The sequence below is a fragment of the Oryzias latipes genome, chromosome 1, assembly GCF_053564925.1.
Source record: "Oryzias latipes strain Hd-rR chromosome 1, Olatipes_Hd-rR_3.1".
Classification (NCBI taxonomy): Eukaryota; Metazoa; Chordata; class Actinopteri; order Beloniformes; family Adrianichthyidae; genus Oryzias; species Oryzias latipes.
Genome location: NC_136237.1, coordinates 31,940,868 through 31,966,969, shown reverse-complemented (window position 1 = coordinate 31,966,969; position 26,102 = coordinate 31,940,868). Strand labels below are relative to the sequence as shown.

Sequence of the window (26,102 nt, the reverse complement as noted above, 5' to 3'; positions counted from 1 at the left end):
AAGGTTCAGGAGGACATTTTACTTAAAATATATACGCTCAGAGAATATACAATAAAATTATGCAAAGGTCTCTAACATGATTTAGTCGGCTCTGGAGGCTCTGGGATCAATAACAGTGACTTCTGCACAAATATGACCTTCAAGAAGAAGAAAAGCTGTCTTGGCTTGGAATATTAAGCTGCAGTGAGTAAAACTGTGTTTTGGGGGAAAAGGTGCAGGCTATGTTTTGGTTAAAATTCACTGAGATGTTTTGCTGGATTTTAGGAGCACATAGAGCTTATTTGCTCCACAGCAAATGGAAAATTACAGAGAAAAAAGTTCATATTTCAATTTCCAGAAATCACGATTTAATACTTATCTGGAAGACAAAAATATTCTAAGCGGATGTAAACCCCAAATGCGGTACCCCATTTCTGCACTATAAAGCACACTTACGTAACAATCGGAATTTTATTATTATTTTTAAACGATAGTGCACCTTATATCCGTAACATCTTAAATATGGATTATTTATGTTAAAGCAATTCTGAGAGGCTCTATCAAAATGTTTGTCTGTGTTTTTAACGAATTGCAAAAAGGGTTGAGTATGATGGTAAATACGCTAATGTGTGTAGCGATGTCGGATAGTGGATTTTCTTTACATTTTGGGAGATAGCACGCTCACAGTAAAGTTTGTTTTAGTGATATTAGTACAAGTAATTCTGAATTCTGAATACACTATCGAGGCTAACGCTTCTAGTGTGGCTAATAAAGTCTGACTTACTGATGGCTCATCTCTGACTCTTTTGTCTTGCTTCCTGCCCCTGAAGCTACATTGCCACCGCCCTTGGCAAGGTGCATTCAAGCGACCACTTTCATTAAAAAGTCTATGTAAAGATGCATAAATGTGCTTTTCTGGCTTCTACATTCAAAACTCTCGCATTCACATGTAGCTACGCACATTTTAAGACCTTTTTTTGGTCTGCAAAACATAAGGCCCATAAACAAACACTGACAGTTAAACCAGGTCGAAATTTGACCAATCAGGAACCCAGTTTGGTAGTGACATACGTCCCTTTTCATTTACGGAAGTTCCAACCGTTTGAAAAATTGATCATAGTGGAAAAATTGATCATTGCCGTTTGTGCCTGACCAGAATTATATGAGACCAAGGCTGAATCCAAGTTGCTTTCCTAGCCCTCTGGCTCCTCTCAATTGCTCCAATTATGGGGCATTTGAAGTTAAGGTGATGTCTGAAAGTGTTTTTTTAAGGAGGAGGCGTGGGACTTAGGGTAGGCTCTCCTTTCGCCAGCAGGATGATCTGTATCGTGTCATGGAAGAGAAATGCAATTTTTCACATGGGTGGCTCTGAGGCACAGTAGTTTTATACTCAAAAGTAAGTCATATGGTTTTGTTTTACATGACTTATAAAGTTCTAAAAACAATGTTGTTGTGTGTTTTCGGAACTCTGGCAGCTACTCGCTAAAGTAAATGACCTATCGATGACGTCATCAAGAGGTAGAAACATCCAAATTTGAAGACACTATTTTTTCAATATCTCTCTACTTGGAGGGATAAATGTAGGGATAGGGAGAAGTCTTAAGGGTAGGGATTCGGATGTGGCCTAAGTCATTCAAATATCGGAATAAAGCTGAAAGAGAAAGCCTGGAGCAAGATTTGCAGGTTTTGCACCGCTTCGATATTTCGTGCCAAGTCTCTTTCAACTAAAGTAGGACGTATTGGGTACCAAATATGTATTGTGAACACGGTATGCTAAACATGCATCACGTGCCTGGTGTGAATGTGTAATAATAGTTTGGTGGGCCTTATGTATGACATAAGTTTATAAATAGACCATTTATTGACTGTGCGCCTTATAATGTGGTACGCCCTCTAGTGTGGAAAACAAAGTAAGGTAGTTTGGGCCCTTGATTGTTTTCTGAAGCCCATATTTTAATAAAACCAAACTCTACAACACGCCCCGACCTACACACTGTGGTGCAGTGCCTGGGATTGACTGAGTTTTTCCATAATACAAATCAGGCTCTTTGAGTATGCTTTGCATATCACCTGCAGAACAAGGTACAGGGATGGCTGTTCACTCAGTTTTTGTCTGTCATATTTGAAAAACCTGACATTGGGCCCTTTATGAAACTCTTAAGTATTAAAAAAAAATTTAACCTGTACGGAGATAACATGTACAGTTTAATTTAGGGTATTAATTTGACTTCTGTGTGACCCCCACTTTACCTTTACATGCACACACACACACACAATTATCTCCTTTCTTATTTCAAATGTTCAGTCACCATTCCTCTTCAGGGCAGTCGTCATCACCACCTCCAATTAGAGTAATTAATGCCATGCCTGTGACGTACACACACCAAGACACCATCACCATGAGAAAGACGGAGAACATACCAAGGCTACGGTTGCCCCGGACAACAGTGATTGTCCTCTCATAGCTTGTGTGGGAGGGGAGAGGTGGGGCTTGCTGGTTGTTGTCCTCTTCCATGACGCCAAAGCGATGATGAAGTCGGCTTTCCTAAGAAAGACAATAAAAAATGAGTATGAATGTATAAAAGCTAATACAGAATGAAAAGATCAAATTGGATCTTTAGAAGAGAATTTTTTTTTTTTTAGATTGCATTGTTGATTGAAGACTTGAAGAGTTGATTGAAGAAAAATAGAGCACAGTTCACAGGTTCTTCAAAATATTGGACAACCGTCATGATTAAACGTGGTGCAGAAAAGAAGGTGAAGAAACTTATCAAGATCTGGTTATATTGGAATGATCCACACTGAGCTGTATTATAATAAAGCTCAATGCGTATTGCTTTTTGTGTAGCACCTTTTGTATCAGTAAATGAAAGTTTACCATCAATGGTTCAATCCAATTTAGTGTTAAACCCACCGTGTACATGTTCTCTTAACTTGTGGTCAAAGCCTTAGTCACCTGCACTCATAATGTGGTATGCACATCCGGGCCCGTTGAGGTTTGTATAATCACCTCAAAGACGTCATGAAAATGAAACGTACAACTATCATGTATGTGTGGTAAGTGTATCCTGAAGTAAGGCTAATGTAAGTTACACGTACTGATGACGTACTGCGTCCTGACGCCGCATCCACAGAAACTACGCTCTAATCGAAGAAGCCGCTCGGATGAGAGATATTTGTCCAGTTGAATTGTTTAGAACTTCCATTTTATGCTCTAATCGTCTAATTTTCTAATAGCCAGTAAGGAGCCCACACTTATCACGTGAACAGTCAGTACAGGATTTGTGAGGGTTAAGAAAAATTATAATTCGTAGGATGTGCCTGCTGTTCGCCTGTTTTATCCTAACTTATCCTACTGAAGTATTTGCTATGTCCTGTCACCTGCAGCAAGCCTGTAGAATATTTTTGCACTACAGGCTCACCGGGTACAGGTTTGCCCATTTCTTGTCCACAGACAGCCTGTATCCAACCGTAAGGGCTGTTGTGACAAAGGCTTAGTGTTTTATTTAGCAAAGGCTCAAAGGAGGTCAGATCCTAATTTAACAAGAGTTGCTGTTACAAACGGGGTTTTTGTTGAGTTGTATTTTCATATTTTACTTTATAGAATTCATCCTTTTGGTTTTGTATTTTTTAAATGGTTTCTGACTTTGTGTCTGTAGTGTTGAGTTCAATCAGATTGTTGTCTTCCTGCTGCCCAGTTCAGCCCTCTGTGGCTTTCAAATCTTCACACCTGGTTTGAGTTGCAGTTACCAGAACCACAGCTTGTTATTTCATCATCCTTCAACGCGTTTGTGTCAGCCTGGTTTTGTTTAATCCTTTTTACATCCTGGTCGTTTTTCCTGCCCTGTTTCATGTTTTTCTTCACAAAAGTTATTTTCCTTTGACTTGATTCTTGTTTTGTCTCAGTTACGTCATCCTTTTTATTTTTTTATCTTCTGTGTGCAACACCTATCTTTTATGATTTTTATTTTTTTAAATGGCTGTAGATGATTTATCTGATCTCCTCCACCTTAACTGCACAACGGCAATAACTAAAGAAATGCTTACCTTAAGGCCGTCACTCACTGAATAAATTACTTAAGGTAGGCATGTCCAAAGTCCGGTCTCTGGACCAAATGCGGCCTACATTAACATTTCCACCGGCCTGTGAGGTCCCCAGCACTCTCCAATAACAGTGTGAATAATTTGTTGATTTTTACTGCCTAAATTAGATCATAAGCCATGTTAAACATGTGGCAAAACCAAAGTGCAACCCTTTTGTGACACTTTCTAGCTCATTTCTAAAATGTCAACGGTAAAGTAAATTTAAAGAGAGTTTACAGGGAGGACAGCTGCTTTCATGACAGGTGGAAATGTGAGTATTTTTTTCACTGAAATACATGACATTTGTTCAAAAAAAATGGTTGTTTTCAAGACATGCTTATGCCATTCAACTGGTTTTAAAATAGGAAATTCCCAGTCAATTTGATAAAAATATTTAACCTGTGTCGTTTTTTAAGACATTGTTTCTGCAGGAGCTTATTAGAAACTTGCCCCTCGGTTGTGGGTGGGACTGTTGGTGCGAAAGTTAGCTCTTTTAATTTCCCATCAGCCCTATGTTTACACACTCTCCTGCTAGCTTATAGCACCTCACAAGCCCAAGCCAACATTAGCATAACATAAAAACCGCCGAGCAATATTGGAGCTATCCAGCCGTACAGTTTTGAGGACAGTATGAGGAATATGAAGGCATCAATTGTTCTATTTGTCTGCAAGTGGTTACTTCAGAACTGTAGCAAGGGAGACTTTGGCCTGCTCTTGGCAGTCTGCGTCACAAACCTAAGCTTTTTCAGATTGCGGACACTTTTCATCTGCTACTGTATAAAGAAATTCTCAAAAAAACACAGTTTTAATCTTAAATTATTTTATATCATGTTCTGGGTAAATACTCGATTCTGATTGGCTGCTGGGTGTGCGTTAAAATGTGATATACAACAGAATAACCGGACGGTGAAAAAAGATGTCAGTCACCTAGCTTAAATGTTTTGTATCACTCCGCCGGCTTCTTTAAAACAACGTTTAGCTTCATCATTTGGACAAAACCAGCAGTAAGAGGTGAACTTTCTCTGTGAACTGATGCTTTATTCAACCCATCGTAAAGATCAGCTTATATATATATATCGCTTTATATCGCCGAATCTTGACTGCAGCGGTAGCAGACTGTCGCACCGCACCACGTAACAACTAGTCCGCTTTTTGTGAGAAAAGCGATCCAAATCGTTTGACAAAAAGACAACATGGTGGTAAACATTTAGTTCTACACTTAAAAAAAAAAAAAGAGGATGATTGCATAAATGTTCAAAAGTGAGAATAAGCATCAGCTTTGATTCCTCCTTTTGCTACCCTAAAAAGGTTCTCTGCTCCTTCCACCGCCCCCCGGTCATTCACCCCCAGCTGTGGCTCCATCAAAGACAGATCTCCCTAACGGCTGGGAAGCCACGAAGGTGAAGACCTTAATTCGCAAATGTAAAACACTGCAAAACGTTGACTTCTTTTATCCCCTCCGGCACTTAACTAAAGTGTCAGAAGGAGATCTTTGAATTTTCACAGGAAGTACGAGCAACTGCCAGGTTTTGAAGCTCTCCGCTGCAACAAGACGTTCTTTGATGAGAAAACTAGCGAGAGACATTGAGTCAGAACTGCATGTTCTTTTGTCAGATCACCTGTCAAACGCAGGCGGTGAGCAGCTCTCACCGGCTGGAAGTTGTTGGCAATTAAGCAAAAGCGAGTGGAGCAGGTTGCCTCAATAGGACTTTAATCGAGACCACAATGCAAGTCTTTGACACCGAGCACTTTCTCTATACCTGACACTCTGACACTGATACAGCCGAGCTCCTCGCCATGGAACGTGAATGAAGAAACAAACTCTGGGATCTCATTTGGAGCAGGCAAAATGGCGCAATTTTGTGTGCTCATGAGGAGTGTCTTCTTTGCTGTTTACTTTAACTGCAATTGGCCTTCAAGGATATTATTCTTGTGGCTTTAGAAACATTAAGAACTTTTATATTTACAATCTGCAAAAACCTCCAACTGTTTTTTTATTTTTTATCCTGTACAATCTTTAACATCACTTCTTATGCTACGTTCACACATTGCCTGTCATGAACGTCCTTTACGGGCATTCTTGAATCCACTGTTAGCATATGGACTGTTGCTACCCAGTACTAGTACATGTACCTACAGTTGGAAGAGGCTTGATGTGAAATGTTGAAGCGGTACAAATTTCGTGATTCTGGCTTCAGGCTTTTTCTTTTCAAAGCACTATTCTGGTGGCCTTTAAATTCTGTCTGGGCATAAACTGCAATTATTAATCTCTCCTCCGTGATCAATTTTCAAACGGTTGGCACTTCAGAGAATTAAAAGGGACATCATCTATACGTCACTGATTGGTCAAAGTTCAACCTTGTTCAACTGTCAACGCGTGTTCAATGGCCGTGCATTTGTACGTAGAGCCTGAAAATAATCGTAGACACTACATGAATGTGAAAGTTTTGAACTTGATATGTTAAAGAGTTGGTGTCATATAATTCCAGTCGGGAACAAACCCTTATTATTATATTAATTTCCAATTCATTTTCAGCCGAGGTCTGGAACTCCCGTGGACACCGCCCATACGTCACTACCAAATCTGAGTTGCTGATTGTTTTAATTTTCAACGGTAACTTTTCAAAATCCGCATTTTGCACGAAGAACCCAAAAAATCGTGCATAGCAATGCAGGAACACGAGAGTTTTGAACGCGAAAGTGGTTGCTTGAACCTGGCCGGTGTGAACATAGCTTTAGAGTAAAATTTCAAAAATTGTGTTTATTTTTTAAACAAAAAAACTCCCACACTTCTACAATCAAAATGCTGGTGGTAATTTTCTCGTGACATACCGTGGAACACAGCTGGTTAAAGCCGGTGTCTTCTGGGTTCCAAGATGTGGTGTTGATGTTATCCTCAGCTGCTTCAGCTAGCAGGCTGACCTGAGTGTGGCTGTCGGTGTCATCACACGAAGCCCGCGCGCTTCTCTCTGAAATGGGGGTCAAGCCGCCGCACAGTTCCAGCTGAGGATATAGAATTCCAACTTTGAGTCAAGGAGCATCATTCAAGCACACCAGAAATAATAATAATACACATTTAAAATCATGAACATAGATTTAAAACCAAAAAAAAAAAAAAATCTATCTGTATTATTCAAACATGAAGCAACAAAGCTGCAGAAGGTGACTGCAAATGAGACGCCCTCTACTCCCCCCCGCCTTCTCTTGTCGTCTGTAGTGTGGTCGAGGATTGTGTTCGTCTCTCAGCTGCATTAAAAATTCAGAGGGCCTGTAACTGGATTCTGTGCTTCTTGTTACTAAGCCACTGTCCAAAACAAAAAAGGAAAAGAAATGCAATACGTCTGAAAACATAACTCTACTTAACCCATGTACTGGACATTTTTGAATTAACAAACATAGATGGATATTATCTGCACAAATTTTAGTATGCATGTTAGCTGGAGATGAAACCGAAACACTAGTTTGGCTCAAACGTAGTTTAGTCACTTTTTTTTAATGCATAGAACGGTTAATTGTAACAATATTTCATTAAATAAAGGGATTTATATTTTGTGCATCCTGCTGCCATGACACCAAGCAGTTTGACTAGACGTTCTTCCAGCCAGCCATGTCCAAGTAAAAATCAGGAATGCCCCAATTACTGAGAGGAGTGTTAGTATTCTGTAGGTTTCAAAAAAGCTGCTCCTCTGCCCAGCTTACAGCAGGGCTAACGTCACCAGTTTGACACCATTCACCATTTTTAGTAAACATTTTAAATCAACATTACCAGTTTCTCTGTGCTTGTACAACTTTGTAATTATTATTAAATTAAATTGAATTAAATTAATATCATATAATTTAATTTAACTGAATTTAACTTAATTTAACTTAATTTAATTTAATTTAATTTCTATTTAATTTAAATTCTATTCTATTCTATTCTATTCTATAATATTGGCCGTTTGTCATTTTGTAGTGCTGTCTAAATTTACAACTCCAAAATCCAGAAAAACCAGAAGTCTGCGAAAAATTCGTGTACATTGATGCTGACTATTTTGGGGAATATGGAGCACAATGCATGTGTAAAAAATGTATGTACTTTTATTTGCATGAAATCATCCAAGTTCTCATCCTCCATAAAAAGAGGATTCATAAAAAAGTCTTTGCAAAACATTCATATTTAATCGTTTTTCTTTTGCAAAGGGGGAACTCATCTTTGCCGTGTTAAAAAATAAGCAGTGAGCATGTGTCCGAATCACGTGCACTAGATAATCCTGAATTATATAGTGTTTTAGTGCTAGTGCGGAAGGAAGTCAGACATAGCCGACAATTTCAAAATCCAATGTTTGGGAAATTCCCCAGAAGTCTCTGTGAAAAAAGTATTGTAAAGTGCATCAATGCTGATTAGATTGGCAAGTCTAGAACCAATATGTTTGGATCATTTGTAAATGAAAAAACTTTGTTTAAATTTCATTTTTATGAATGTATTTTTGATCAATCATACACATTTTTGATTATTATCAGAACACAATGGATTCATAAGTAGTTTATATGTAATTATTCATAGTTTGTAGTGCACATGAGTCTGAATCGCTTTAATTTAGTCCTGCACTAATAACTTTTAGGGGTTAAGGAGGGGATCCGGACATAGCCCTGGTTTTGAGTGGATCCAAGCAGGCTGTAAGCTAGCTGGATATGTTACAATAGTTGATTAAATATGTTATTAAATATCTAAGTTTTTGACTTGAATCGACTTTTAACATTTGGCTCTGGATCATTATGGTGGTGTTGATTAGTGAGTGTATCACAGGACTTTTCTGCTTCACGCTGTGAAGATGGATGGCTTTCTACTAGATTCATTTGTTGTGTTCTGCTTTCATTTCTTTTCTTTTTTTATTCAGTGGCTGTTACACCAGGGTTCTGTTTTAATCATCCACAGCTGTTTCTCGTTCAGGTAATTAGTCCTTCAGTCTATTTCAATCCACGGTTGTCCGTTTGTCAGTGACAGGTCATCTGCTTTGACGTGCTTCCATTTGTTTAATTGTTCTATTATTTTAAAGTATTTTAGTGGACGAATAAATAACTCTGCTCATCTTTTGATTTATTCCAAAGTGTCTCCAGTGTTATTTTTTTTTTAAGCTAAAAACATATAAACTTGTGTTGTTTTCTTGGACAGGTTCTGGATGAGGGATATCATGGCGACCAAACGTTCACGCACCCTGTGCGGAAAAAGTTTGTGCTAATGTGAAATCCATTATCATATTTCGAAAGATTTTGACTTTTAAAAATCAAAAGAATGCTGGACTGTGTTGACAGCACACAAATGTTGGAAAAAATACATAAATTTGTAGACATTTTTTCTGGTGTGGTGGCCAGCATTTTTTTCAAGGGTGACCAGTGCCACAATCTTAAGGTTAATTTTCTTAATATATGTCCTCCATCATTAGAAAAATGCGGCAAGAACCTTTTAAAAACGCTATTAGGTCTTTATAAAGATAAGAACCAAATGATGATAACAACATATAAAAAAAGTAAACTATGAAGGAGGGATTGGATAAAGCTGCCTCTTTCCACTCTGTTTCAAGCAATCTATCAAACTCTATTTGACAATTAGGAATTGATTTAATGTGATACATATGTGTGTGTGCTGTGGTGCATAAGTGCAAATATGTTACTCCTGATTTGGAGCCAATATAATGCCAAGGAGATAGCAGCATATCTTCTAAAATTGGAATAATTTATGTTGATTTATGTTTCTAAATAGGTTAATAAATTAATATCTCAATTCAATTTGATATATCTGTTACTTTCATTGTCGTTTCCCCTTTTTTTATTTTAAATCAGTCAATCAATGAATCAATCAATCAGTGTTTGTTTCCTTCACATTACAACTCCTGAAACAGGTATCAAAAGAAGGAACTTCACAGGGTTATAAATTAAAATTGATTTTATTTTTTTGATACAATATTTTTAAAAGTGTGTTTGTATTCAGCAAATTTGAAAAGGACAGGCGGTCCACTGCCTCACCCATTATATCATCAGACACATTAAACCACATGTGTCAAACCCGCGGCCCGCCATGTCCTTTTATGTGGCCCACGAGAGCATACAAGTTTTTAATTTCTTAAAATAAAAATTGTTGTGTATTTATTCATATCTAGGGGGAATTGGACTTGAAATATCGGATTGGGCAACTATACATTAGGACTTAAACACTGTCTATAACCTAACCTGACAGATTCAAATTTAAAAGGATTTATGCTAGAGTAACAAGCAAACATATGTTTTCTATGCAACTGTAATTGTCACTTTAAAATGTTATAGTAAATAAATAATGAGTTATTTAACATTAAAGAGTAGTTACATTTAGTTACATGTGTAAGTTATATCTGGCCCTTTCAGGACAACCACTATGCTGATGTGGCCCTCAGTGAAAATGAGTTTGAGAAACCATCCTTTTTGTAATTACACACAATAATCCAATTCCACAATTCTTTGCCGTCACAACACTTAAAGCAAAGCTATAATTGGTCATTTGGGATTAAAGCTGAAGCTGCATTAATCTTTCATGCTGTAAAGTTTTGTTAAGTAATCCACCTGTGTTTTTTGGATGAACTTGTGCTGTAGATTAAGTGCTGTACAAAGACTTACAGCAAAACTCCACCTAAAAATACGGATCTCGCTTAAGAATTCCAGCTTTCGGATTCAACCTTTTTTTCATTTGGTGTTGAGCAAAACATGGCCATAAATGAGGCGTGCTATGCCAACCTTTTAGAAACTTGCACTCAGCATGCAGACTGATTTTTTTTTTTTTTAAATATCAAGTGACTAAAGCTATGCTCAAATGACTTCTGTGTATAGAAGCTTTGCTACACACTATAGATTCCAAAGATAAAGCCCTTAATCTTTATGGCATCTTATAAGGACACACAGTTATTTTTCAGTCTTACATACCGGCAGGGGTTTGGCAACACCGATGCGGACTGGACCGTAGTCTGTAGACTTCAGGACGTGCACGGCATAATCCAGGCTGGAGCCTTCAAGGTCAGTCTCATTGACGAACATCAGTCGGTCACCAGGAAGAAGACGACCGTCTCGATCTGCGACGCCTCCAGGCACCAAAGACCGAATGATCAGGACGGTTTTGGTTGCATCTTCTGGATCCTAGAGTCAAGCATAACGTTGTTTTGTTTTTTTTGAATACCATATTTTTCGCAGTATAAGTTGCATTTGTTTTTTGCATAGTTTGGCCAGGGGTGTGACTTTTATGTGGTTTTAAAGAAATAAGTATTGACTTATATATTTGTTATTTTCCCACTAACAGCCAGTTGGCCTTTAGGTGTGTGTCTCAGTGTTTGTTAATGACAGCAATGCAGCAGAAGAAGAAGAAGCGCCAATTCAAACATAGTGTTACGGGGGGGAGGATGAGGAAGTACCCAGGTGCAGAGAAGGAGAGGACGTAGGAGGTTGCAGGGGAACGGGGGCTTTAATAATAATAATAAAAAAATAAATAAAAAAAAACCACTGCTTAAGCAGGCTAGAATACTCGAAACTCTGAAAACACACTAAACTCGAACCCAGGGAACAACACAATATGGACCAGCACAGGAGGAAGGGAATGACAAGACTTAAATACATACAAGGAAACAAGACACAGGTGGAAACACTCAGGACTGACGGGGAAAGGTAAAACTCGAAACAACAGCAAAACAGGAAATACTACAAAATAAAACAGGAAGTCACTCAAACCTAAACAGAAAAACAAGGAAACAAACACAGAGGCAAAGAAACTGAAAACCGTTACACATAGAGGACAATCTGATCGTTCTCCTGAATATTATGATATTTTTCTTATTTGCATTGAGATTTTTTTTATTCTTGTTTTATTTTTTTGTTCCCAGACTAATGCGGGAAGGCAAATCATCAAACTGCATCACAGCGACACAGATGTACTGCTGAATGTGCCGTGAATCAGGTGCAGCCACTGCAGTAGGGGGTAAAGATCAGCATAAAAAATAACTTGAATGATCTCATGTACTTAGACAGGGAGATGTGATCACCAATATTTTGGTAACTCTCTTTAAAATAAAAAAAATCCTGATTTCTCAACATCATCCATGCTTATAAAGTTTATAAATGCATTTTTGGACAAGCACTGAGCATCAAATTAGACTCATCGAAAAAGAGGCAACGGACGCATCAATCACGTTCGATGTGAACGAAGGATTACACCAGGGAAAGCAGATTTGTTCAGAAGTGTCCCACTTTTGGGAGAAAGTTGCAGTTTTCTCCAAAAGAAGGAGAACCACCTTCAAATCAGAAGCTCTTATTTTGATAAATGTAAATGGGAGAAGTGTAAGTCAAATCTCTTCTTGTGAAAAAAGGAATTCCTCATCTGGATTTTTCAGAAAAACCTTAGCTGAGTCCGGATTCCTTCACTGCGCACAATAAAGTGCATCATGCAGTGTGTTCGCCATTTTGTAGTGCTGTCCGAATCTGCAATTCCAAAATCGAGTGCCCTAGAAATTTACCAGAAGTCTCTGAAAAACCAGTGTGCATCGATGCTCACTAGTACGGCGAATATAGACCACAATGCATTGCGTCATAACAAATTTTGCCACAAAAAATGTATTTGAATGTAGTTTTTTTAACAAACTATAAACGTTTTCACCTTCAGAACATAGTGGATTCATAAATTATCGTTGCATAACCCTCATATTAATTAGATATTAACTTCATGAAATCCATGACATCATATCCGCCTTGTTATCCTTGTGTTATCCCAGCCACTTTAACATTGGGAGTTGGTTCATCTATACCCACTAGACAGTGCGCTGAACCTTTTTTCTTCAGTGATTTGTGATCTTCACTGGTGTCCATGGATTACATGAAATCTTTCCACCTTTTTCCACCTTTGTCATGGTAGGGAGAACACGTCAATGTAAGGGTGGGGTCATAGGATAGCACAAGGGTTAAGCGTGGTGTCCGAATTGCTTTTAATTCCCAGAGCACAACATAGTCCCACACTATGTAATTTATTTGTAGATATGCGTTAGGGAGGGAATTCGGACCCGGCCCATTAGAATTTCTGGTCTGACCTGGTAGTCCAGGATGCTGAAGCCCAGGCCCAACTCTCCTTTTTCCAGTTCCACAACTTGGGCGTCTTTTTCCCACATGGCAAGAGGTGGCGACATCGGGGGCACGCCCCGCTTAGTAATGTCCTCTGCGGTCGGACAAGGGATAACACAGCCCTGGTCCAACTGGGACGTGCAGAAACAGACAGGACAAGGACAAAAGAACCGTAGCCTTTTTTATGTGTCATCTTTATGCATAATTTGCTTAAACCTCCTAAATGGGGAGCAGTTTAATACATTTTAATGATCCCACCTACCCCGTGTGCCCTCACCTTGTCATTGAACTCGGCCAGCAGCTCCTTGAGACTGAGTTGAACATCATTGTCGTCGTCTTCCTCGCTCTCCGGAATCGATGGGGGAACAACGCGGGAGCACACGAGGTGCACAGACCTCGGCAATTCCTTCAAAATGTTGACCACCTCTTTATGGGTCTCCCCAACCAGAGGGATCCCATTCACCTGCCGAGAACATGCCAAATAAGCAGAATGTACCGTGTTTGGAAAATAAATCATTTATCAGAATTTTAGGTGTTTTATTTATGACTTTTCTTTTGATTTTTTTTTTTTGGGACAAGACACTCCCCGAAAAAGTATTGCAAACAAAGAAAAAATAGCTTATGTCTGGAAAACATCCTAAGGTTTTCTGCAATAGAATTTCCACGATATACATGGATGTGTTTGATATATATATCTGTACAGATTATGGGATGAACCTTTGACTTTCAGAATAATGAACGTTTATAAACGAAAGTAGCTGAAGTCAGCTTGCTGCAAGTAAATACTAGCAGCTTGTTCTACGAGGAAAATCCTGACTGATACAAAAAGAAGCACAATTTCTAATCACATCACCGTAAATGCCCCGTCACAGGAAGCACGGTAGTAGAGCAATCATGATGTGAACCTGATTTTGCCCTCACAGCCAGTAAAGACCCACTCCAATTTCCTTTTGATCTATTGTAAAAGTGTTTTTTAAGTATGATTATGCCGTTTTTGGCCAAAATTAGATAACATTGGTAGTTTTTCTTAGGACATAGTTTTTGAAGAGCGGCAGGAGTTTCACAGAACTTTGCCTCTGAGTTGTGGGTGGGATCCTTAGTACGGAGCAACCCCACCCCCCCTTCCCCTTCCCCATAACTGAGAGCTCTCTGTTTTTTGACACTCCCGCTAGCTTACGGCCCCTCACACCCCCAACATAATATTACTGTTGCGGCAAAAATGGCAAGCCATATTGTTGACAACTAGCCGTGCAGTTTTGAGCCAGATGCCAGCTGAGACGAGGAAGATGAAGACGTATTTGAATTTGGTCTCCTACAAGCAGATGCATCGGAATGGAGCGGAGAAGGGAGCTAGTGGCCCACCCAGCATATTTCTACGTCACAAATCCGCTCTTTAACCAGCTGTATTTTTTTTTGTTGTTGCTTCTGATTTAAAACGATTTGAATAAAGAAATAGTCAGAAATGGAAGAGAAAAAAACACCAAAATACCATTATCAGTGGAGCGCGTCTTTAAGAACTTCATACTTTTAAGATGTGTTGATAAGAGTATGTAAATATTTCATTAAAAAACGCTACCAAATAGACATGATGATGCTTTTTAGGTTTTAGACGTCATGGTTACGGTACACTACAATACTGCAGCAAACATTTAAGCTAAAGCAGTTTTTTAAACAGAATGACAACTTTGACAGGCTGATGCTATCTAATATCAAAGGCTGAGCTGTGACACAAATTATAACTTTTTTTTTTCTTTCAAAGATAAGAAGAACATGAGCCAAGTTGAAGGGAGTTCTGTACAGCGCGTTAAGTTACAGTAATTACTGTAACTGAAGCGTTTGTCAGACTGTTCTCCACCATGAAGAACAAATGTGGGTGCCATGAGCCAATACTTGTCAGCGTTCACATTCATTTCCTACAAATGCAGCTCAATAAAAAAAAAAATTCAGAGTATTTCATGACATCTGCTGTCTAACACCACTTTGATAATAACTGGAGAGAGAAACATTAATAGGTATAATCGCTCAGGGGAGCCGACACAGATGTTAGACCTTTGCTTTTTTACCTCCAGTATCCGATCCCCGATGAGGATCTTGCCACTTTGACCAACGGGTCCTTCGGGTAAGATGGAACATAGATAGTGATGTCCCGCCCGAGCTTCCAGACTGATGCCCAGACCGCTGGTTTCACTGAAACGCTGAAGCTGGCAAACCTGCAAAAAGTCAGGAGGCGAGTTTGGAGATGTCAGCTAACCAACGCTTTGTCTTTTACAAATAGAATAGAATAGAATAGAATAGAATAGAATAGAATAGAATAGAATGCTGTGTTGTCGTCACAAGGAGCACGATCAAATTAAAATTATTGTTTAACACATAAATGCAGTTATTGTTCTTATGTAGGTTTACTGCTTTCATTAGTGTTGTCATGTGACTACTTTTTACATGCAATTAATTCATTATCACCTGTAAATAATTAATTGAATAAATCCAATTTAAATTGAATCTAAGAACTGCAGAAAAACCCAGATTTTGAGGTGTTTTCAATAAAATGTGTCATTGTGGCATGATTAAAGATCCGAATATAGAGTGACTAAGTTTTTTATTGTGATAAAATTCCTAACTTTATTTTTACGCCACCAAAGGTTTTTTTATTATTAGTTTTTTTTGTAAAATAAAAAATGACCAGGTCCAGAGTCCTCTAGTTATTAGTATACTTAATAGCTGTGGTGTGTTGGATCAATACTGTTAAAAACCACAATATCACACATTAATGACATCACAGCATCGCCAGCTGCACATGTGTGCTGCATACAAGAACACACGTCTGAATTCCTTCCCTTCTCACTATATAGTGCATAATATAGTGCGTTTACTATTTTGTTGTGCTGTCTGAATCTGCGATTCCAAAATCGAGTGCTTGGAAATTTCCCAGAAGTCTCTGTTAAAAATGCTCACTTAATTGTCAAATACTATATAGCTTTTTAGAAGTTAGGCTAGTAGGGTGGGAATTCGGACACAGCCAGAGAGTGACTCAAGATGTATTTTTGGCTGATTTCAAATAAAACCATGCAAAAAAAAAAAAAAAGAAGTACACGAAAATGGTTGTGGATTAAAAATTAGATGAAAACAAACAAAAGAAAAAGTAGCGCACTAATTTGTTTGTAATTAAATAATTGCAATCAACATGATAATTTCATACCACTGAGTTTTTTATCACAAAAATACTTTTTTTTTTCTTCAAAAAAGGTCAACTGAATAACCAAAATACATACAGTCACTTCGTATCGTGGTCCGACTGCATGCTGCCACCTCTTCCGTAGGTTTTCCTCGTCCTCAGGGCTCAGTTTTACACCTTTTTAAATAGTCAGACAACATCTTGATGTTAGTTTGGAGTAAATACGTGAATCCACCCACTCAAAGGCCCAAATATATTCACATTGTTTTAAGCTCCGCTCAGTACAAAAAGGACCCTATATAAAAAAAATAACCTTAGTTCCATTATAGGAAGAAGACAACATCATTGTCTAGGTGAAAAAGCAGTGTCAGCGCACTAACACTAAGATAGACATATATAGAGAGGCTAACACCCACACTACAGGCATGCATATTTGCATCCAGTGCCTTATATTTTCATGGCAAAGTGATTTTTTTCCTTGTATTAAAACCTTGCAGCAATCAGGGTTTATTTGCTCTCTAATCAGGCCCCGAAATTCTTGTCCAAATAAAGTCGCCGATGAACGACAAGCCATCCAGAAATGAGCTGAATGAGTTGGATAAACAAATGATTGCATCAAATCTATTAATAGAGCCCCCATCAAAGAGCCGTGCATTAGTGGCACGTTGTTGTTTTGTGATCCCAATCAGCACACATCACAGCCATGATCCAGTTCTGCACCGCTGTGCGGCACGAAAAGAAGAACCGACCGTCTTTGAAATCGGGTGGAGGTCGTCGGCTGGCGTACGCCGCTTGCCGGGAGATTTCACGCAGAGAGCAGATCCCTTGGAGACAGAGGAAGACTTTTGAGAAATCCTGACAGATGTGCATACATTCAAAATCCTAAAATAAAAATAAAACATGTTTCCACCAAGAATATGGGAGAGGCAGCATAATAGAGGTAAAAAGAAAAAAACAATTACTTGGGCTTTAAAAAAAAATGGCACTAAAAATTGGTTTAAGTGACAGTCTGAATCAGGTGACAGTCTGACACAAGGAAGTTTCATCTGTCAAATAACACCCCAACAGTGGGAGATTCATATGTTGCTGTTAGTGCTGCCCGTTTGCTTTTTCTAATTTTAAAACAGTTCCCTCATGACACGGCTGAGCCCGCATGTCTGCTTTTCTGAGTGCAGAGCACCTGTCTCCTGAATCTTGCCGAGGCCGGCCTTGAAGGCGCTGCCTTCGTGGAAGCTGTGGGAGTGACGGAGGGGCTGCTGCTGCAGAGGAGGATCCTGGAGAAAGCTGGGACTCAGACGCTCGGCTTTCCTCAGCAACCTGAGCCGGACCAGAGGTCCCGTCCTCCGGAGCACCTCCATGGCCCGCTGTTCACTGCAGCCCTGTAAGCTCACGCCGTCTACCTGAAGGGGAGAAGATTAAAAAAAAAAAAAAAGGTGAAAAAATGGCAAAAGAACTCATCCAAACTGATCACATATCAAGCTTGAGGGTTTTTCTAGAACTCTGTTGTGAGATGGAGGTGCACTGGAATGAATATATCCATCAGCTTTTAGCGGCTCAACTCTTGGGGAAGGAGGAGTCTAAATCCTTAGTGGGTTGTCCGAGCCCGTGGAGGATCGTAGAAAGGAGCGGACGCATCTTGAGGAAACACAGGTGTTTCTTCGCACTTCCATTGAGGCTCAAACATTAAGAGAGGTCATAAAAATGGACGTTTGTCGCAAAGTGGCAAGTCTATAGTGAAGTAATCATCACAATAATGGGAGATGTATGGGTGAGGCTGTTGTACAGGGCCCTTCCGCTACTGGACACCTGGATGATAGGATGCCCATATAAACTATGCTCTGATTATCTTTTTCTTTTTATCTTTGCATTTTATCATTTCTGTAATGAGTTTGATAAATCCTTTATTGCTTTGACTACAATGCCTAACATAAATCAATACATTAAATCATTTAAATTAAATTAAATTATTTCCTAATTTCTAAAGCTACGTTCTTGCTGGGAATGTGACGTCCATTCAAGAACGCATGTTTAGCATATGGTCTTCACACTGGACTGTTGCTACCCGATACTACCACCTTCAGTTGGAAGAGGCTTGATGGGATATCTCAAATCCTGTGAATCTCGTTCCAGCCTTTTTCTTTCTGAGTTTTATTCCGATAAACCAAATATGTGGGGCTATATACTTCTAGCCAGCCATAAAACGCAATTATTCAATTCTCTTCCATGATCAGTTTTCAAACGGACGCCATTCAAACGTCTGTACCAAATCCAAGTCCCTGATTGGTCAATGTTAAACCTGTGTCCAACATGTGTTCAATGGTCACGCGTTTTGCAAGTAGAGCTAGAAACCCCTGTAGCTAGCTTGAAACCCGAAATGCTCGTTAACACAGACTTTTCATTGGAAGTGGTCGCTCGAACGCACTTTGTCGAGGGCAAACAGTCAGGCTACACGTAAGGAGCGCACACTCATCACGTGAACAGCACTAACGGGCTACTTTTCCAATGCAAAGGATTTGGGGAGGATGGAAAAAAATGAAAGATCCTTGACACACCTGCTCTCCACCTTCTTTACCCCTACATAACCTTTCAGGTTTATTACGACCTGTGGCTTACAGCACACCTGTAGAATAAAGATGGGCCCCCTACGGCCTCACCAAGCAGTCTACTGCCTTGTTATTTTGTGCGGGACAGCAGCGTGCCTCCATACAGGTTTGCCCATTGACCAAGGCTTAAACCCTTCTTACCCACCTCTTTCAGCTCATATATATAAAGGGATCCCATGTGTCTAGTGTATTACGTGGTCCTCCCTGAGTTGAAAATCCCCATGATGCCTCACTAGGGTGGCAAAAAGCACCAGCTACTCTTGTCAGAGAGGAGTATTAGCTCTATTCCAAGCCCCTCCAAGGAAGGCAACAAGGCTTCAAAATCCAACTCAAGGGGAGACCCTTAATGCCTTGTAAAGTAAATTAATTTCTTCAGGTAGGCAGATGGACCAGCAGATGAGTCGAGAGCCTCGACTTTTGACTCATTTTGCTTTTAATCATAAGAAAACCAGTGCAAAGACAGCACTGCAAACACACATCGGATCCCATCTTTTTCCTTTTTACCGCCGCTTTTGAAGAAAACGCCCAAATACGCCTTCACTGAAGTGACTCACTTCATACCCGGTGAAGGATCCAACCTCTTTCTGGCTGACAACCATCTCCTCAGGCTTGAATTGGTTAATGAATGAATAAATAAGACGAAAACCTCTGCCTTCAAGAGAACTTACAGACAGGATGATGTCGCCGATGTGCATCCGTCCATCCTGATCAACTGTGCTGCCTTTCGCTATGCTCTTCACCATCACACCAGCACTATAGACTGTAAAAAAAAAAAGAAAAGAAAAAAATCAAACACCGGTTGTGCAAAGTAAAGTGAAATAATTTATGATCTGTGTTTGAAATAATTCCGGTGCACACCTGAATTTAAGTCTCCTACATAGCTGGAAACGGTGAATCCCAAGCCTCGGCTGTTTTTAGTGAACTGCAGACTGAACTCATAGTCATCGTTCAAGTCAATGATCTGGAAAAAGGGACAGGAAGAACATATATTTGGGCTCGAAAGATTATCTGTTGCTCATTTTAATATCCTCTAACATCTAAGTGAGTTGAGTGTAGAACACACATGCACCTTGTCATCAGAGCTGTCCTGGCTGAGGACGGGAGATGAAAGGTGATTATCCTTGGTAACATTCCTAGCAATGAGCAGTTTCACCTTGCTTCCAGCATTTCGCAGAACCTGAGCCAGGTGGTCATTTAGGAACAGATGAAAAGTGATGGAGTGTGAGCGTGAATACATAACAGACATAAAAACATGTAATGGGGGGCAACTTTTCTATGTAAAAGTTACTGTTAACACATGCAGTGGGGCAGATTGGGAGGTTACAGGTACGTTGCCCTTTAGCAACAGAGACTTGGACTTGAGTCATACTCTAGAAGACTAGACTCCAGACACGACCTCAAAGGCTTCAAACTTGACTATTGGGATTTGTGAACAACGTTCATTTATTTATTTTAACTTTAATGACATTAACCTTTTAGGTTATAGTGATCCAATGTTACATGTTTTACTGTTGTTTTTCAATTGGTAAAGATGCAGAAACCCCACCTGGTGCTGACTGTGTTGGCATTAACTGTTTTGAAGTGGTACAATGATATTTGTAAGAGCAAATTATGAGTTGTATCTAAAATGTTTAATACTTGGAACTTGACTTTATTTTAAAGCAAAATACTTGGGATATGACTTGGATTTCCAATCAAAGACCTGGGACTTGACTTGAGTTCAACTCTAAGCTTAAAACCCAAGACTAGTCTTGGACTCAAAGCCAAAGACTCTTGACTTGACTTGAAATCAAGCTAAAGACTTCCAATGTGACTTGGACTCACAAAAAAAGGCTTCTGCATTCCAACGTTTGTAACTTTGATGTGATGCCTCACCTGTGCTGCTTGCTCGCTGTTCATGCCCGCTAAATCCGTGTCACCAATGCGCAGGATCTGATCTCCGCTTCGCAGGCGAGTATCCTGACAAACATTGATAGAACAAACAAAGCTTCTTGTTAAAACAAAAATCTAACTGGTACATTTGATACATTTTCCTTAACGGAGGACCATTCTCTCAAGAGCCAGTTTTACCCTTCCAGCTGCTCCTCCAGGAAGAATGGTTTTGACCATGATCCCTGAGGCGCGTCCCCCTATTATGCCAAAGCCGAGTCCTTTCCCATCATTAGTCAGCTCTATGATCTCCACATGCCGCCTCTTAACATGTCAGAGAGGCAGAAACAGAAGGAACACAAACACCAAAAATGAGTTCAACAGCTTCTGTGAGGAAAACGGTGGATGTTTTTTTTTATTTGTACTGTACCTCATGTGCAATAGCAGAAAGGTTTCTCCCCAATGACATGGTGCGGGAAATTCGGGGAGGAGTGCAGTACTAGAGGAAAAATGACATTTCTTGTTGGACTGCGCTCTACAGTTTATTCATCTCTACTTTGGGTTATTTATCATTTCTTTATTTGCATACCTGAGATTCTGCATATGTGTGGTTGTCTGGAAAAAGGTCTGAAAAGGGGAGCTCATGTGAGCCTAAAGAGGAAAGGCTGCCTTGTCTCTGCAGGGATCTGGTGTTGCTGGACCTTCGGTTCTCCACGGCCCATGTGTACGAGTCACTGTGGCTTAGTGCCTTTGAGCCAAGAGATAAGCCTGGGCATTGGCCGCAGTTCATGGATACGGACTTGGAGATGTTCTTTCCCTGCTAGCATAAAAGGGGGAAAGGAGGAGTAGATCAATGGAGCAATGGCACCATTCATTGAAGAATGAAGGCATGAAGTCCGAGAAAATGGGTTGAAAGAGTGATCAAAGGAAAAAGAAGGATGAAAAAAATGAGCATTATTTAGCTAGGTTCACACCACCCTCTGCAACAAGCGTTCAACCACTTCAAAACCTCTCGCATTTTCGCGTCACTAGGCAAGTTTCTGCTACCGTTTTCGGCCTCCATGTACAAAACGTGTGGCCATTAAATGTGTGTTTCAAGTGAAACCCGGTTGAACTTTGACCAATCAGGGACTCATATTAGGTTGTGATCTAAGGATGGCGTCCCTTTTAATTCCCTAAAGTACAAACCGTCTGAAAATGAATAATTGCGGTTTGTGTCCGGCAGGAATTCAATGACACCAAGTCTTTCATATATCGGAATAGAGCTGTGAAAGAAAAAAGCCTGGAGGACGATTCGGAAGATTTGCACGACTTCCGACATTTTGAATCAAGCTTTCCAACTGTAGGCATGCGTGCTAGGATACAGTAGCTGAAGAAAATGAAGAAAAATTCCCACCCTTCGTGTCAATTGTGAACACCACAGGCTAAACACGGGTTCGGAAACACACGTTTAGCGCGTCCTTGAATGTGCATCAAATGCCAGATGTGTGCATGGCTTTAGACACACAAAAAAAGATCCAAACGTAAGGTAAAAGAAGAAGAAATCCCAACAACAAAAATCTACAGTGAAAGGCAGCCTGAAGGAGAGACGGTTCTACAAAAAAGATTCTTTTTGAATCTAGAAAATTTTAAGTCGGTGCGGGGGACTTAGGCAGGGTGGCAAATGACACCAACAGATTGGACGGCTATTACAAATGCAAAGCTAAAATATATGTATTTCAAACTGTTTTATTGTTGTTAAAAAAAAAACAGTTATTTTAGCTGAGGCGCTATTAGTAACACTCAAAAGGCTACATTTTTGTCAAAACTAATATCAACTCAAAAAGTATTTTGCAGGAGGGGCAGCTGTCCCCCCCGTAGCTCCGCCCCTGGTTTCAGCACACAGCACTATCATGTATGTTAGGTCTTCTTTCCAGAAAAACTGACTAGAATGATCCTCTCTTCTCAAATGTCGTTAGCTGTGGTTTTGTGGTTTTATCCGTTTCGACAGCTGCTGAAGGAGCCCAAAATAAAAGCCATTAAAACAGTGTTACATCTCCCCAAAAAGACCCAAAACAGTGTCAAGTCTGTCCCTTCAATAGTCCAGACCATTGGCACGGTCCAAACCCGCAGTTCCTGGAACACATTGATGCTAAACGGTTATAGGCTCATGCAACATGGCTAATCTAATAAAGCTTCTGTGTCAAGGCGGTGGTTATCTTATTAGAGCACACCACATCGGACAATTACCAAGTAATGATGCTGAGCACAAGTGAGTTAAATGACTAAACAGTGACTAAAATGCCCCCCCCCCCCCCCCCCATATGGAGGAAGGAGATGTGAGGGGATAACACATAAAAAGCATGCAAATGGAATGTGAAAATACACAAATGCTCGTTTAAGCGGATGAACAAAAGACCTTCACAGCGTTCTCTGCAGATGTGAGTTTTGACTAAAACGGGCTGCAGGCCATCCCTCCTGCAAAGCTGTTGTAGTGTAAATACTTCTAAGATGTTTTTGTTTGAAACAGCCTTGATAACAGCGCATCTCAATCCTCCTCCCCAATGACAGCAATCATGGTTAAGTGCTTTTTGTATTTTGGATACAGGCATTAAGATTTAAAAAACTGGAACTGTGGGGGATTTGCTCTGAGGAGCTTTCCAAAAGCACAGCAGGTTTGGTTTTTCTTTTTTTGTTGTATTTGTGTTGGTGAGGCTCCTTGCAGGATGCCCTCTCTCAAAGTCCACAGTTTGCCTCATTTGAAGGCAATTTGTTCCATTGTTGATTCAACAATTCTTCTGGAAGTATTTCCAGCTCCGGGCCTCTCCGAAAGGCTTCCTCGGAGATGCCGGAGGAGCTGGTGTGGTAAGACCAGTCTTCAAACAATTCATTGTTTGAGAAGAATAAACTTTATCAGAGAGTTTTTCTTTTTTTTACACATCATCAAAAATTCCCTTTTCTTGAAATTACATAAACCCTCATCAACAATTGAAATCATACAAATGATAATTTATTTAGAGAAACAAAGTCTGATTACATCTATGACTTTCTGAATTACTGGATTCACTTTTTTTTGGCTTAGTTAACAACAATAAGGATGTAGAGAGACAATGCTTCTTCAGTTGTGTTCAAAATTTTCATTTAATGTGTGTTTTAACTTAGTGCTAATGAGACATTGTGGTTTGTTTAACACAAATTCAATTATTCAGCTGTTCGTTTCCTGCTGAACTTCTGATCTTTGACCTTCTCCCCCAGTCCAGCAAGCGGCAGGACAATCTGCTTCAAGTCTGCCTCTAGAATACTATGATTCAGAAATGAGTTCACCTTTATGGAAATTGTGTTCTTAACATGATATTGTGCCCTTCTTTCTACAGATATAAAGAAGTTTAAGCTTAAAATTGGATTTCTGAGGATTTATGTATTCAATTCTTTGTGAATCAGGAGCAGACGAAAAAAATGAGCAATGAAAACGATCTAAGTAAACACGCTCGTCCCCAAAAAAGCTTCCATTCATTCCACTTGAAGACAAATAGATCCATGAGCGTCTTCATTTTCCTCGTCTGAGCTGCCGTCTGGCTCAAAACTGTACGGCTGGATAGCTCCAGTATTGCTCGCCATTTTCGTTGAACCTGTAATGTTAGGTCAGAGGTGTGAGGGGACCATGAGCTAGGAGGGGAGAGTGTAAACAGAGAGCTCTCAGATATGGGTTACAGGAAGAGCAATATAGAGGTGAATTTCTAATGAACTCCCACCGCTCTGCAGAAACTATGTCCTAGAAAATGACACAGGGTTTTTAGAACACATTACAAATAGATCAAAAGATGATCAGACTAAAGCGTCATTGACTGTGAGGGCCTGTGGCTGCAAAATCATATTCAAATCATGATAGGTCTACCACCCTGCTTCCCTGTTGTGATGAGGAGTTACTTTGATATGATTTGTAATATTATTTTTTTCATCAAAAGCGATTTTCATAATCTGTTCTTTGAATTTTTTAATGTAAAGTATTGTTCTTTTGTGATTCATTTAATCAAACCAAACCCACTCCATTATGTTCTTTAGCAAAAACAGCTTTTTGTTGAGTTTCATTCTTACTTGGGAGAAACACAAATAGGATTTTGCTGAGTTTTAGGTTCCTGTTCTTCTTCATCGTGACCTTGTGTTGACCTTGTTGGAGCACCTGGAAAGCTTCACGTTTGCTTGCAACGTTCTTCCTCCCGTTTGTTTGGAAAGGACTTAACACCCATTATCAGACTGCTTGAGAGCAAGTCACTTCTCAACACTCATTCCTCCTGTATTTTATCCTTGTTATGACAAAAACAAACAGCTGCAATCCTCAGATTAGCTCACCAGCTCAGTCTGCTAATCAGTTCATCAGTTGCATTTTAATAACAGCAGCAGACTTGAAATTCCTACTATATATATATAGTAGTTTACCACAGCTATTTCACTTTTCAGCCTTTATCACCTTATTTCTGAGTTATAGAATAAATCATAATAAGACAAATGTGACTCATTTGACGTGTTTAAAAATACAAATATTTTCTGTATGTCCATTGATGACTACATCCAAGGCAGTGGCAGTTTTATAAGGCTGGTTAGTCTTTTACGAGGTTGATATTTATGTTTGTAACAACTATCAGATAATGCTGTATGCCAATAATCTGCATTAATAAAACTTTGATGATCTCTTGGAGCAATGAGTTTATTTTATGCTGCTGCAGGTGGAGCGTGCAGTGCTCCACCTGCACCTCCTGGCAGTTGCACCTCCCATCCGTCTGTGCAGCAAAACTGCAACAGAAGGGCTAAAGAGTTCAAGATTTTGTCAGAAAACTGCTCGAGGACCTGTGGAACGCATCAGAATTAGTGATCGGCAATGCTACACTTTTGAGATTGGATATGATACTGATAACTATTTGCATCAAATTTTCAACACCAATTACCGATACTTCATATTGGTCATTTATTATGGGTGGATTTTTATCTCAAGTCCATTATTTGATGTTGGGGCGGCCGTTTGGCAAAGGAAGAGTGGTTGACCTCTGATTGGTAGATTGCAGGTATGGTTCCTGCCCGTCCATGTGTCGGAGTGTCCTTGGGCAAGACACTGAACCCCACATTGCTCCTGGTGGTTAAAGGTTGGCACCAGTGTTGGGCAGCGGCGGAACCACAATTAGTGTGTGAACGTGTGTGTGTGAATGGGACTGAAAAGACCTTTGTGTCTGTAACCCTTGTGCTATCCTAGGTACTTTAACATTGGGAGTGAGATCATCTAGACCAGGGGTCCCCAAATCCAGGCCTGGTGGGCC

The 26,102-nt window shown here is 39.8% G+C and overlaps 1 protein-coding gene across 3 annotated transcripts in view; it reads right to left on the bottom strand.

The window, feature by feature from the left end:
• Positions 1–26,102, bottom strand: part of LOC101166191 (multiple PDZ domain protein-like) — a 66,395-nt gene that overhangs the window by 36,245 nt on the left and 4,048 nt on the right. For 2 of the 3 annotated variants that reach the window (XM_023956120.2, XM_023956128.2), the window contains exons 4-19: positions 21,404–21,634; positions 21,245–21,313; positions 21,016–21,138; positions 20,821–20,904; positions 20,015–20,122; positions 19,804–19,906; positions 19,614–19,705; positions 17,523–17,742; positions 17,092–17,166; positions 16,440–16,519; positions 15,234–15,380; positions 13,448–13,633; positions 13,140–13,301; positions 10,996–11,205; positions 6,895–7,065; positions 2,401–2,524 (exon numbers count right to left, since the gene is read on the bottom strand). In XM_023956120.2, the coding sequence (XP_023811888.1) occupies positions 2,401–2,524; positions 6,895–7,065; positions 10,996–11,205; positions 13,140–13,301; positions 13,448–13,633; positions 15,234–15,380; positions 16,440–16,519; positions 17,092–17,166; positions 17,523–17,742; positions 19,614–19,705; positions 19,804–19,906; positions 20,015–20,122; positions 20,821–20,904; positions 21,016–21,138; positions 21,245–21,313; positions 21,404–21,634 (2,185 nt within the window). The remainder of the gene's footprint in view (positions 1–2,400; positions 2,525–6,894; positions 7,066–10,995; positions 11,206–13,139; positions 13,302–13,447; positions 13,634–15,233; positions 15,381–16,439; positions 16,520–17,091; positions 17,167–17,522; positions 17,743–19,613; positions 19,706–19,803; positions 19,907–20,014; positions 20,123–20,820; positions 20,905–21,015; positions 21,139–21,244; positions 21,314–21,403; positions 21,635–26,102) is intronic. The other variant, XM_023956126.2, reaches the window with a different exon arrangement.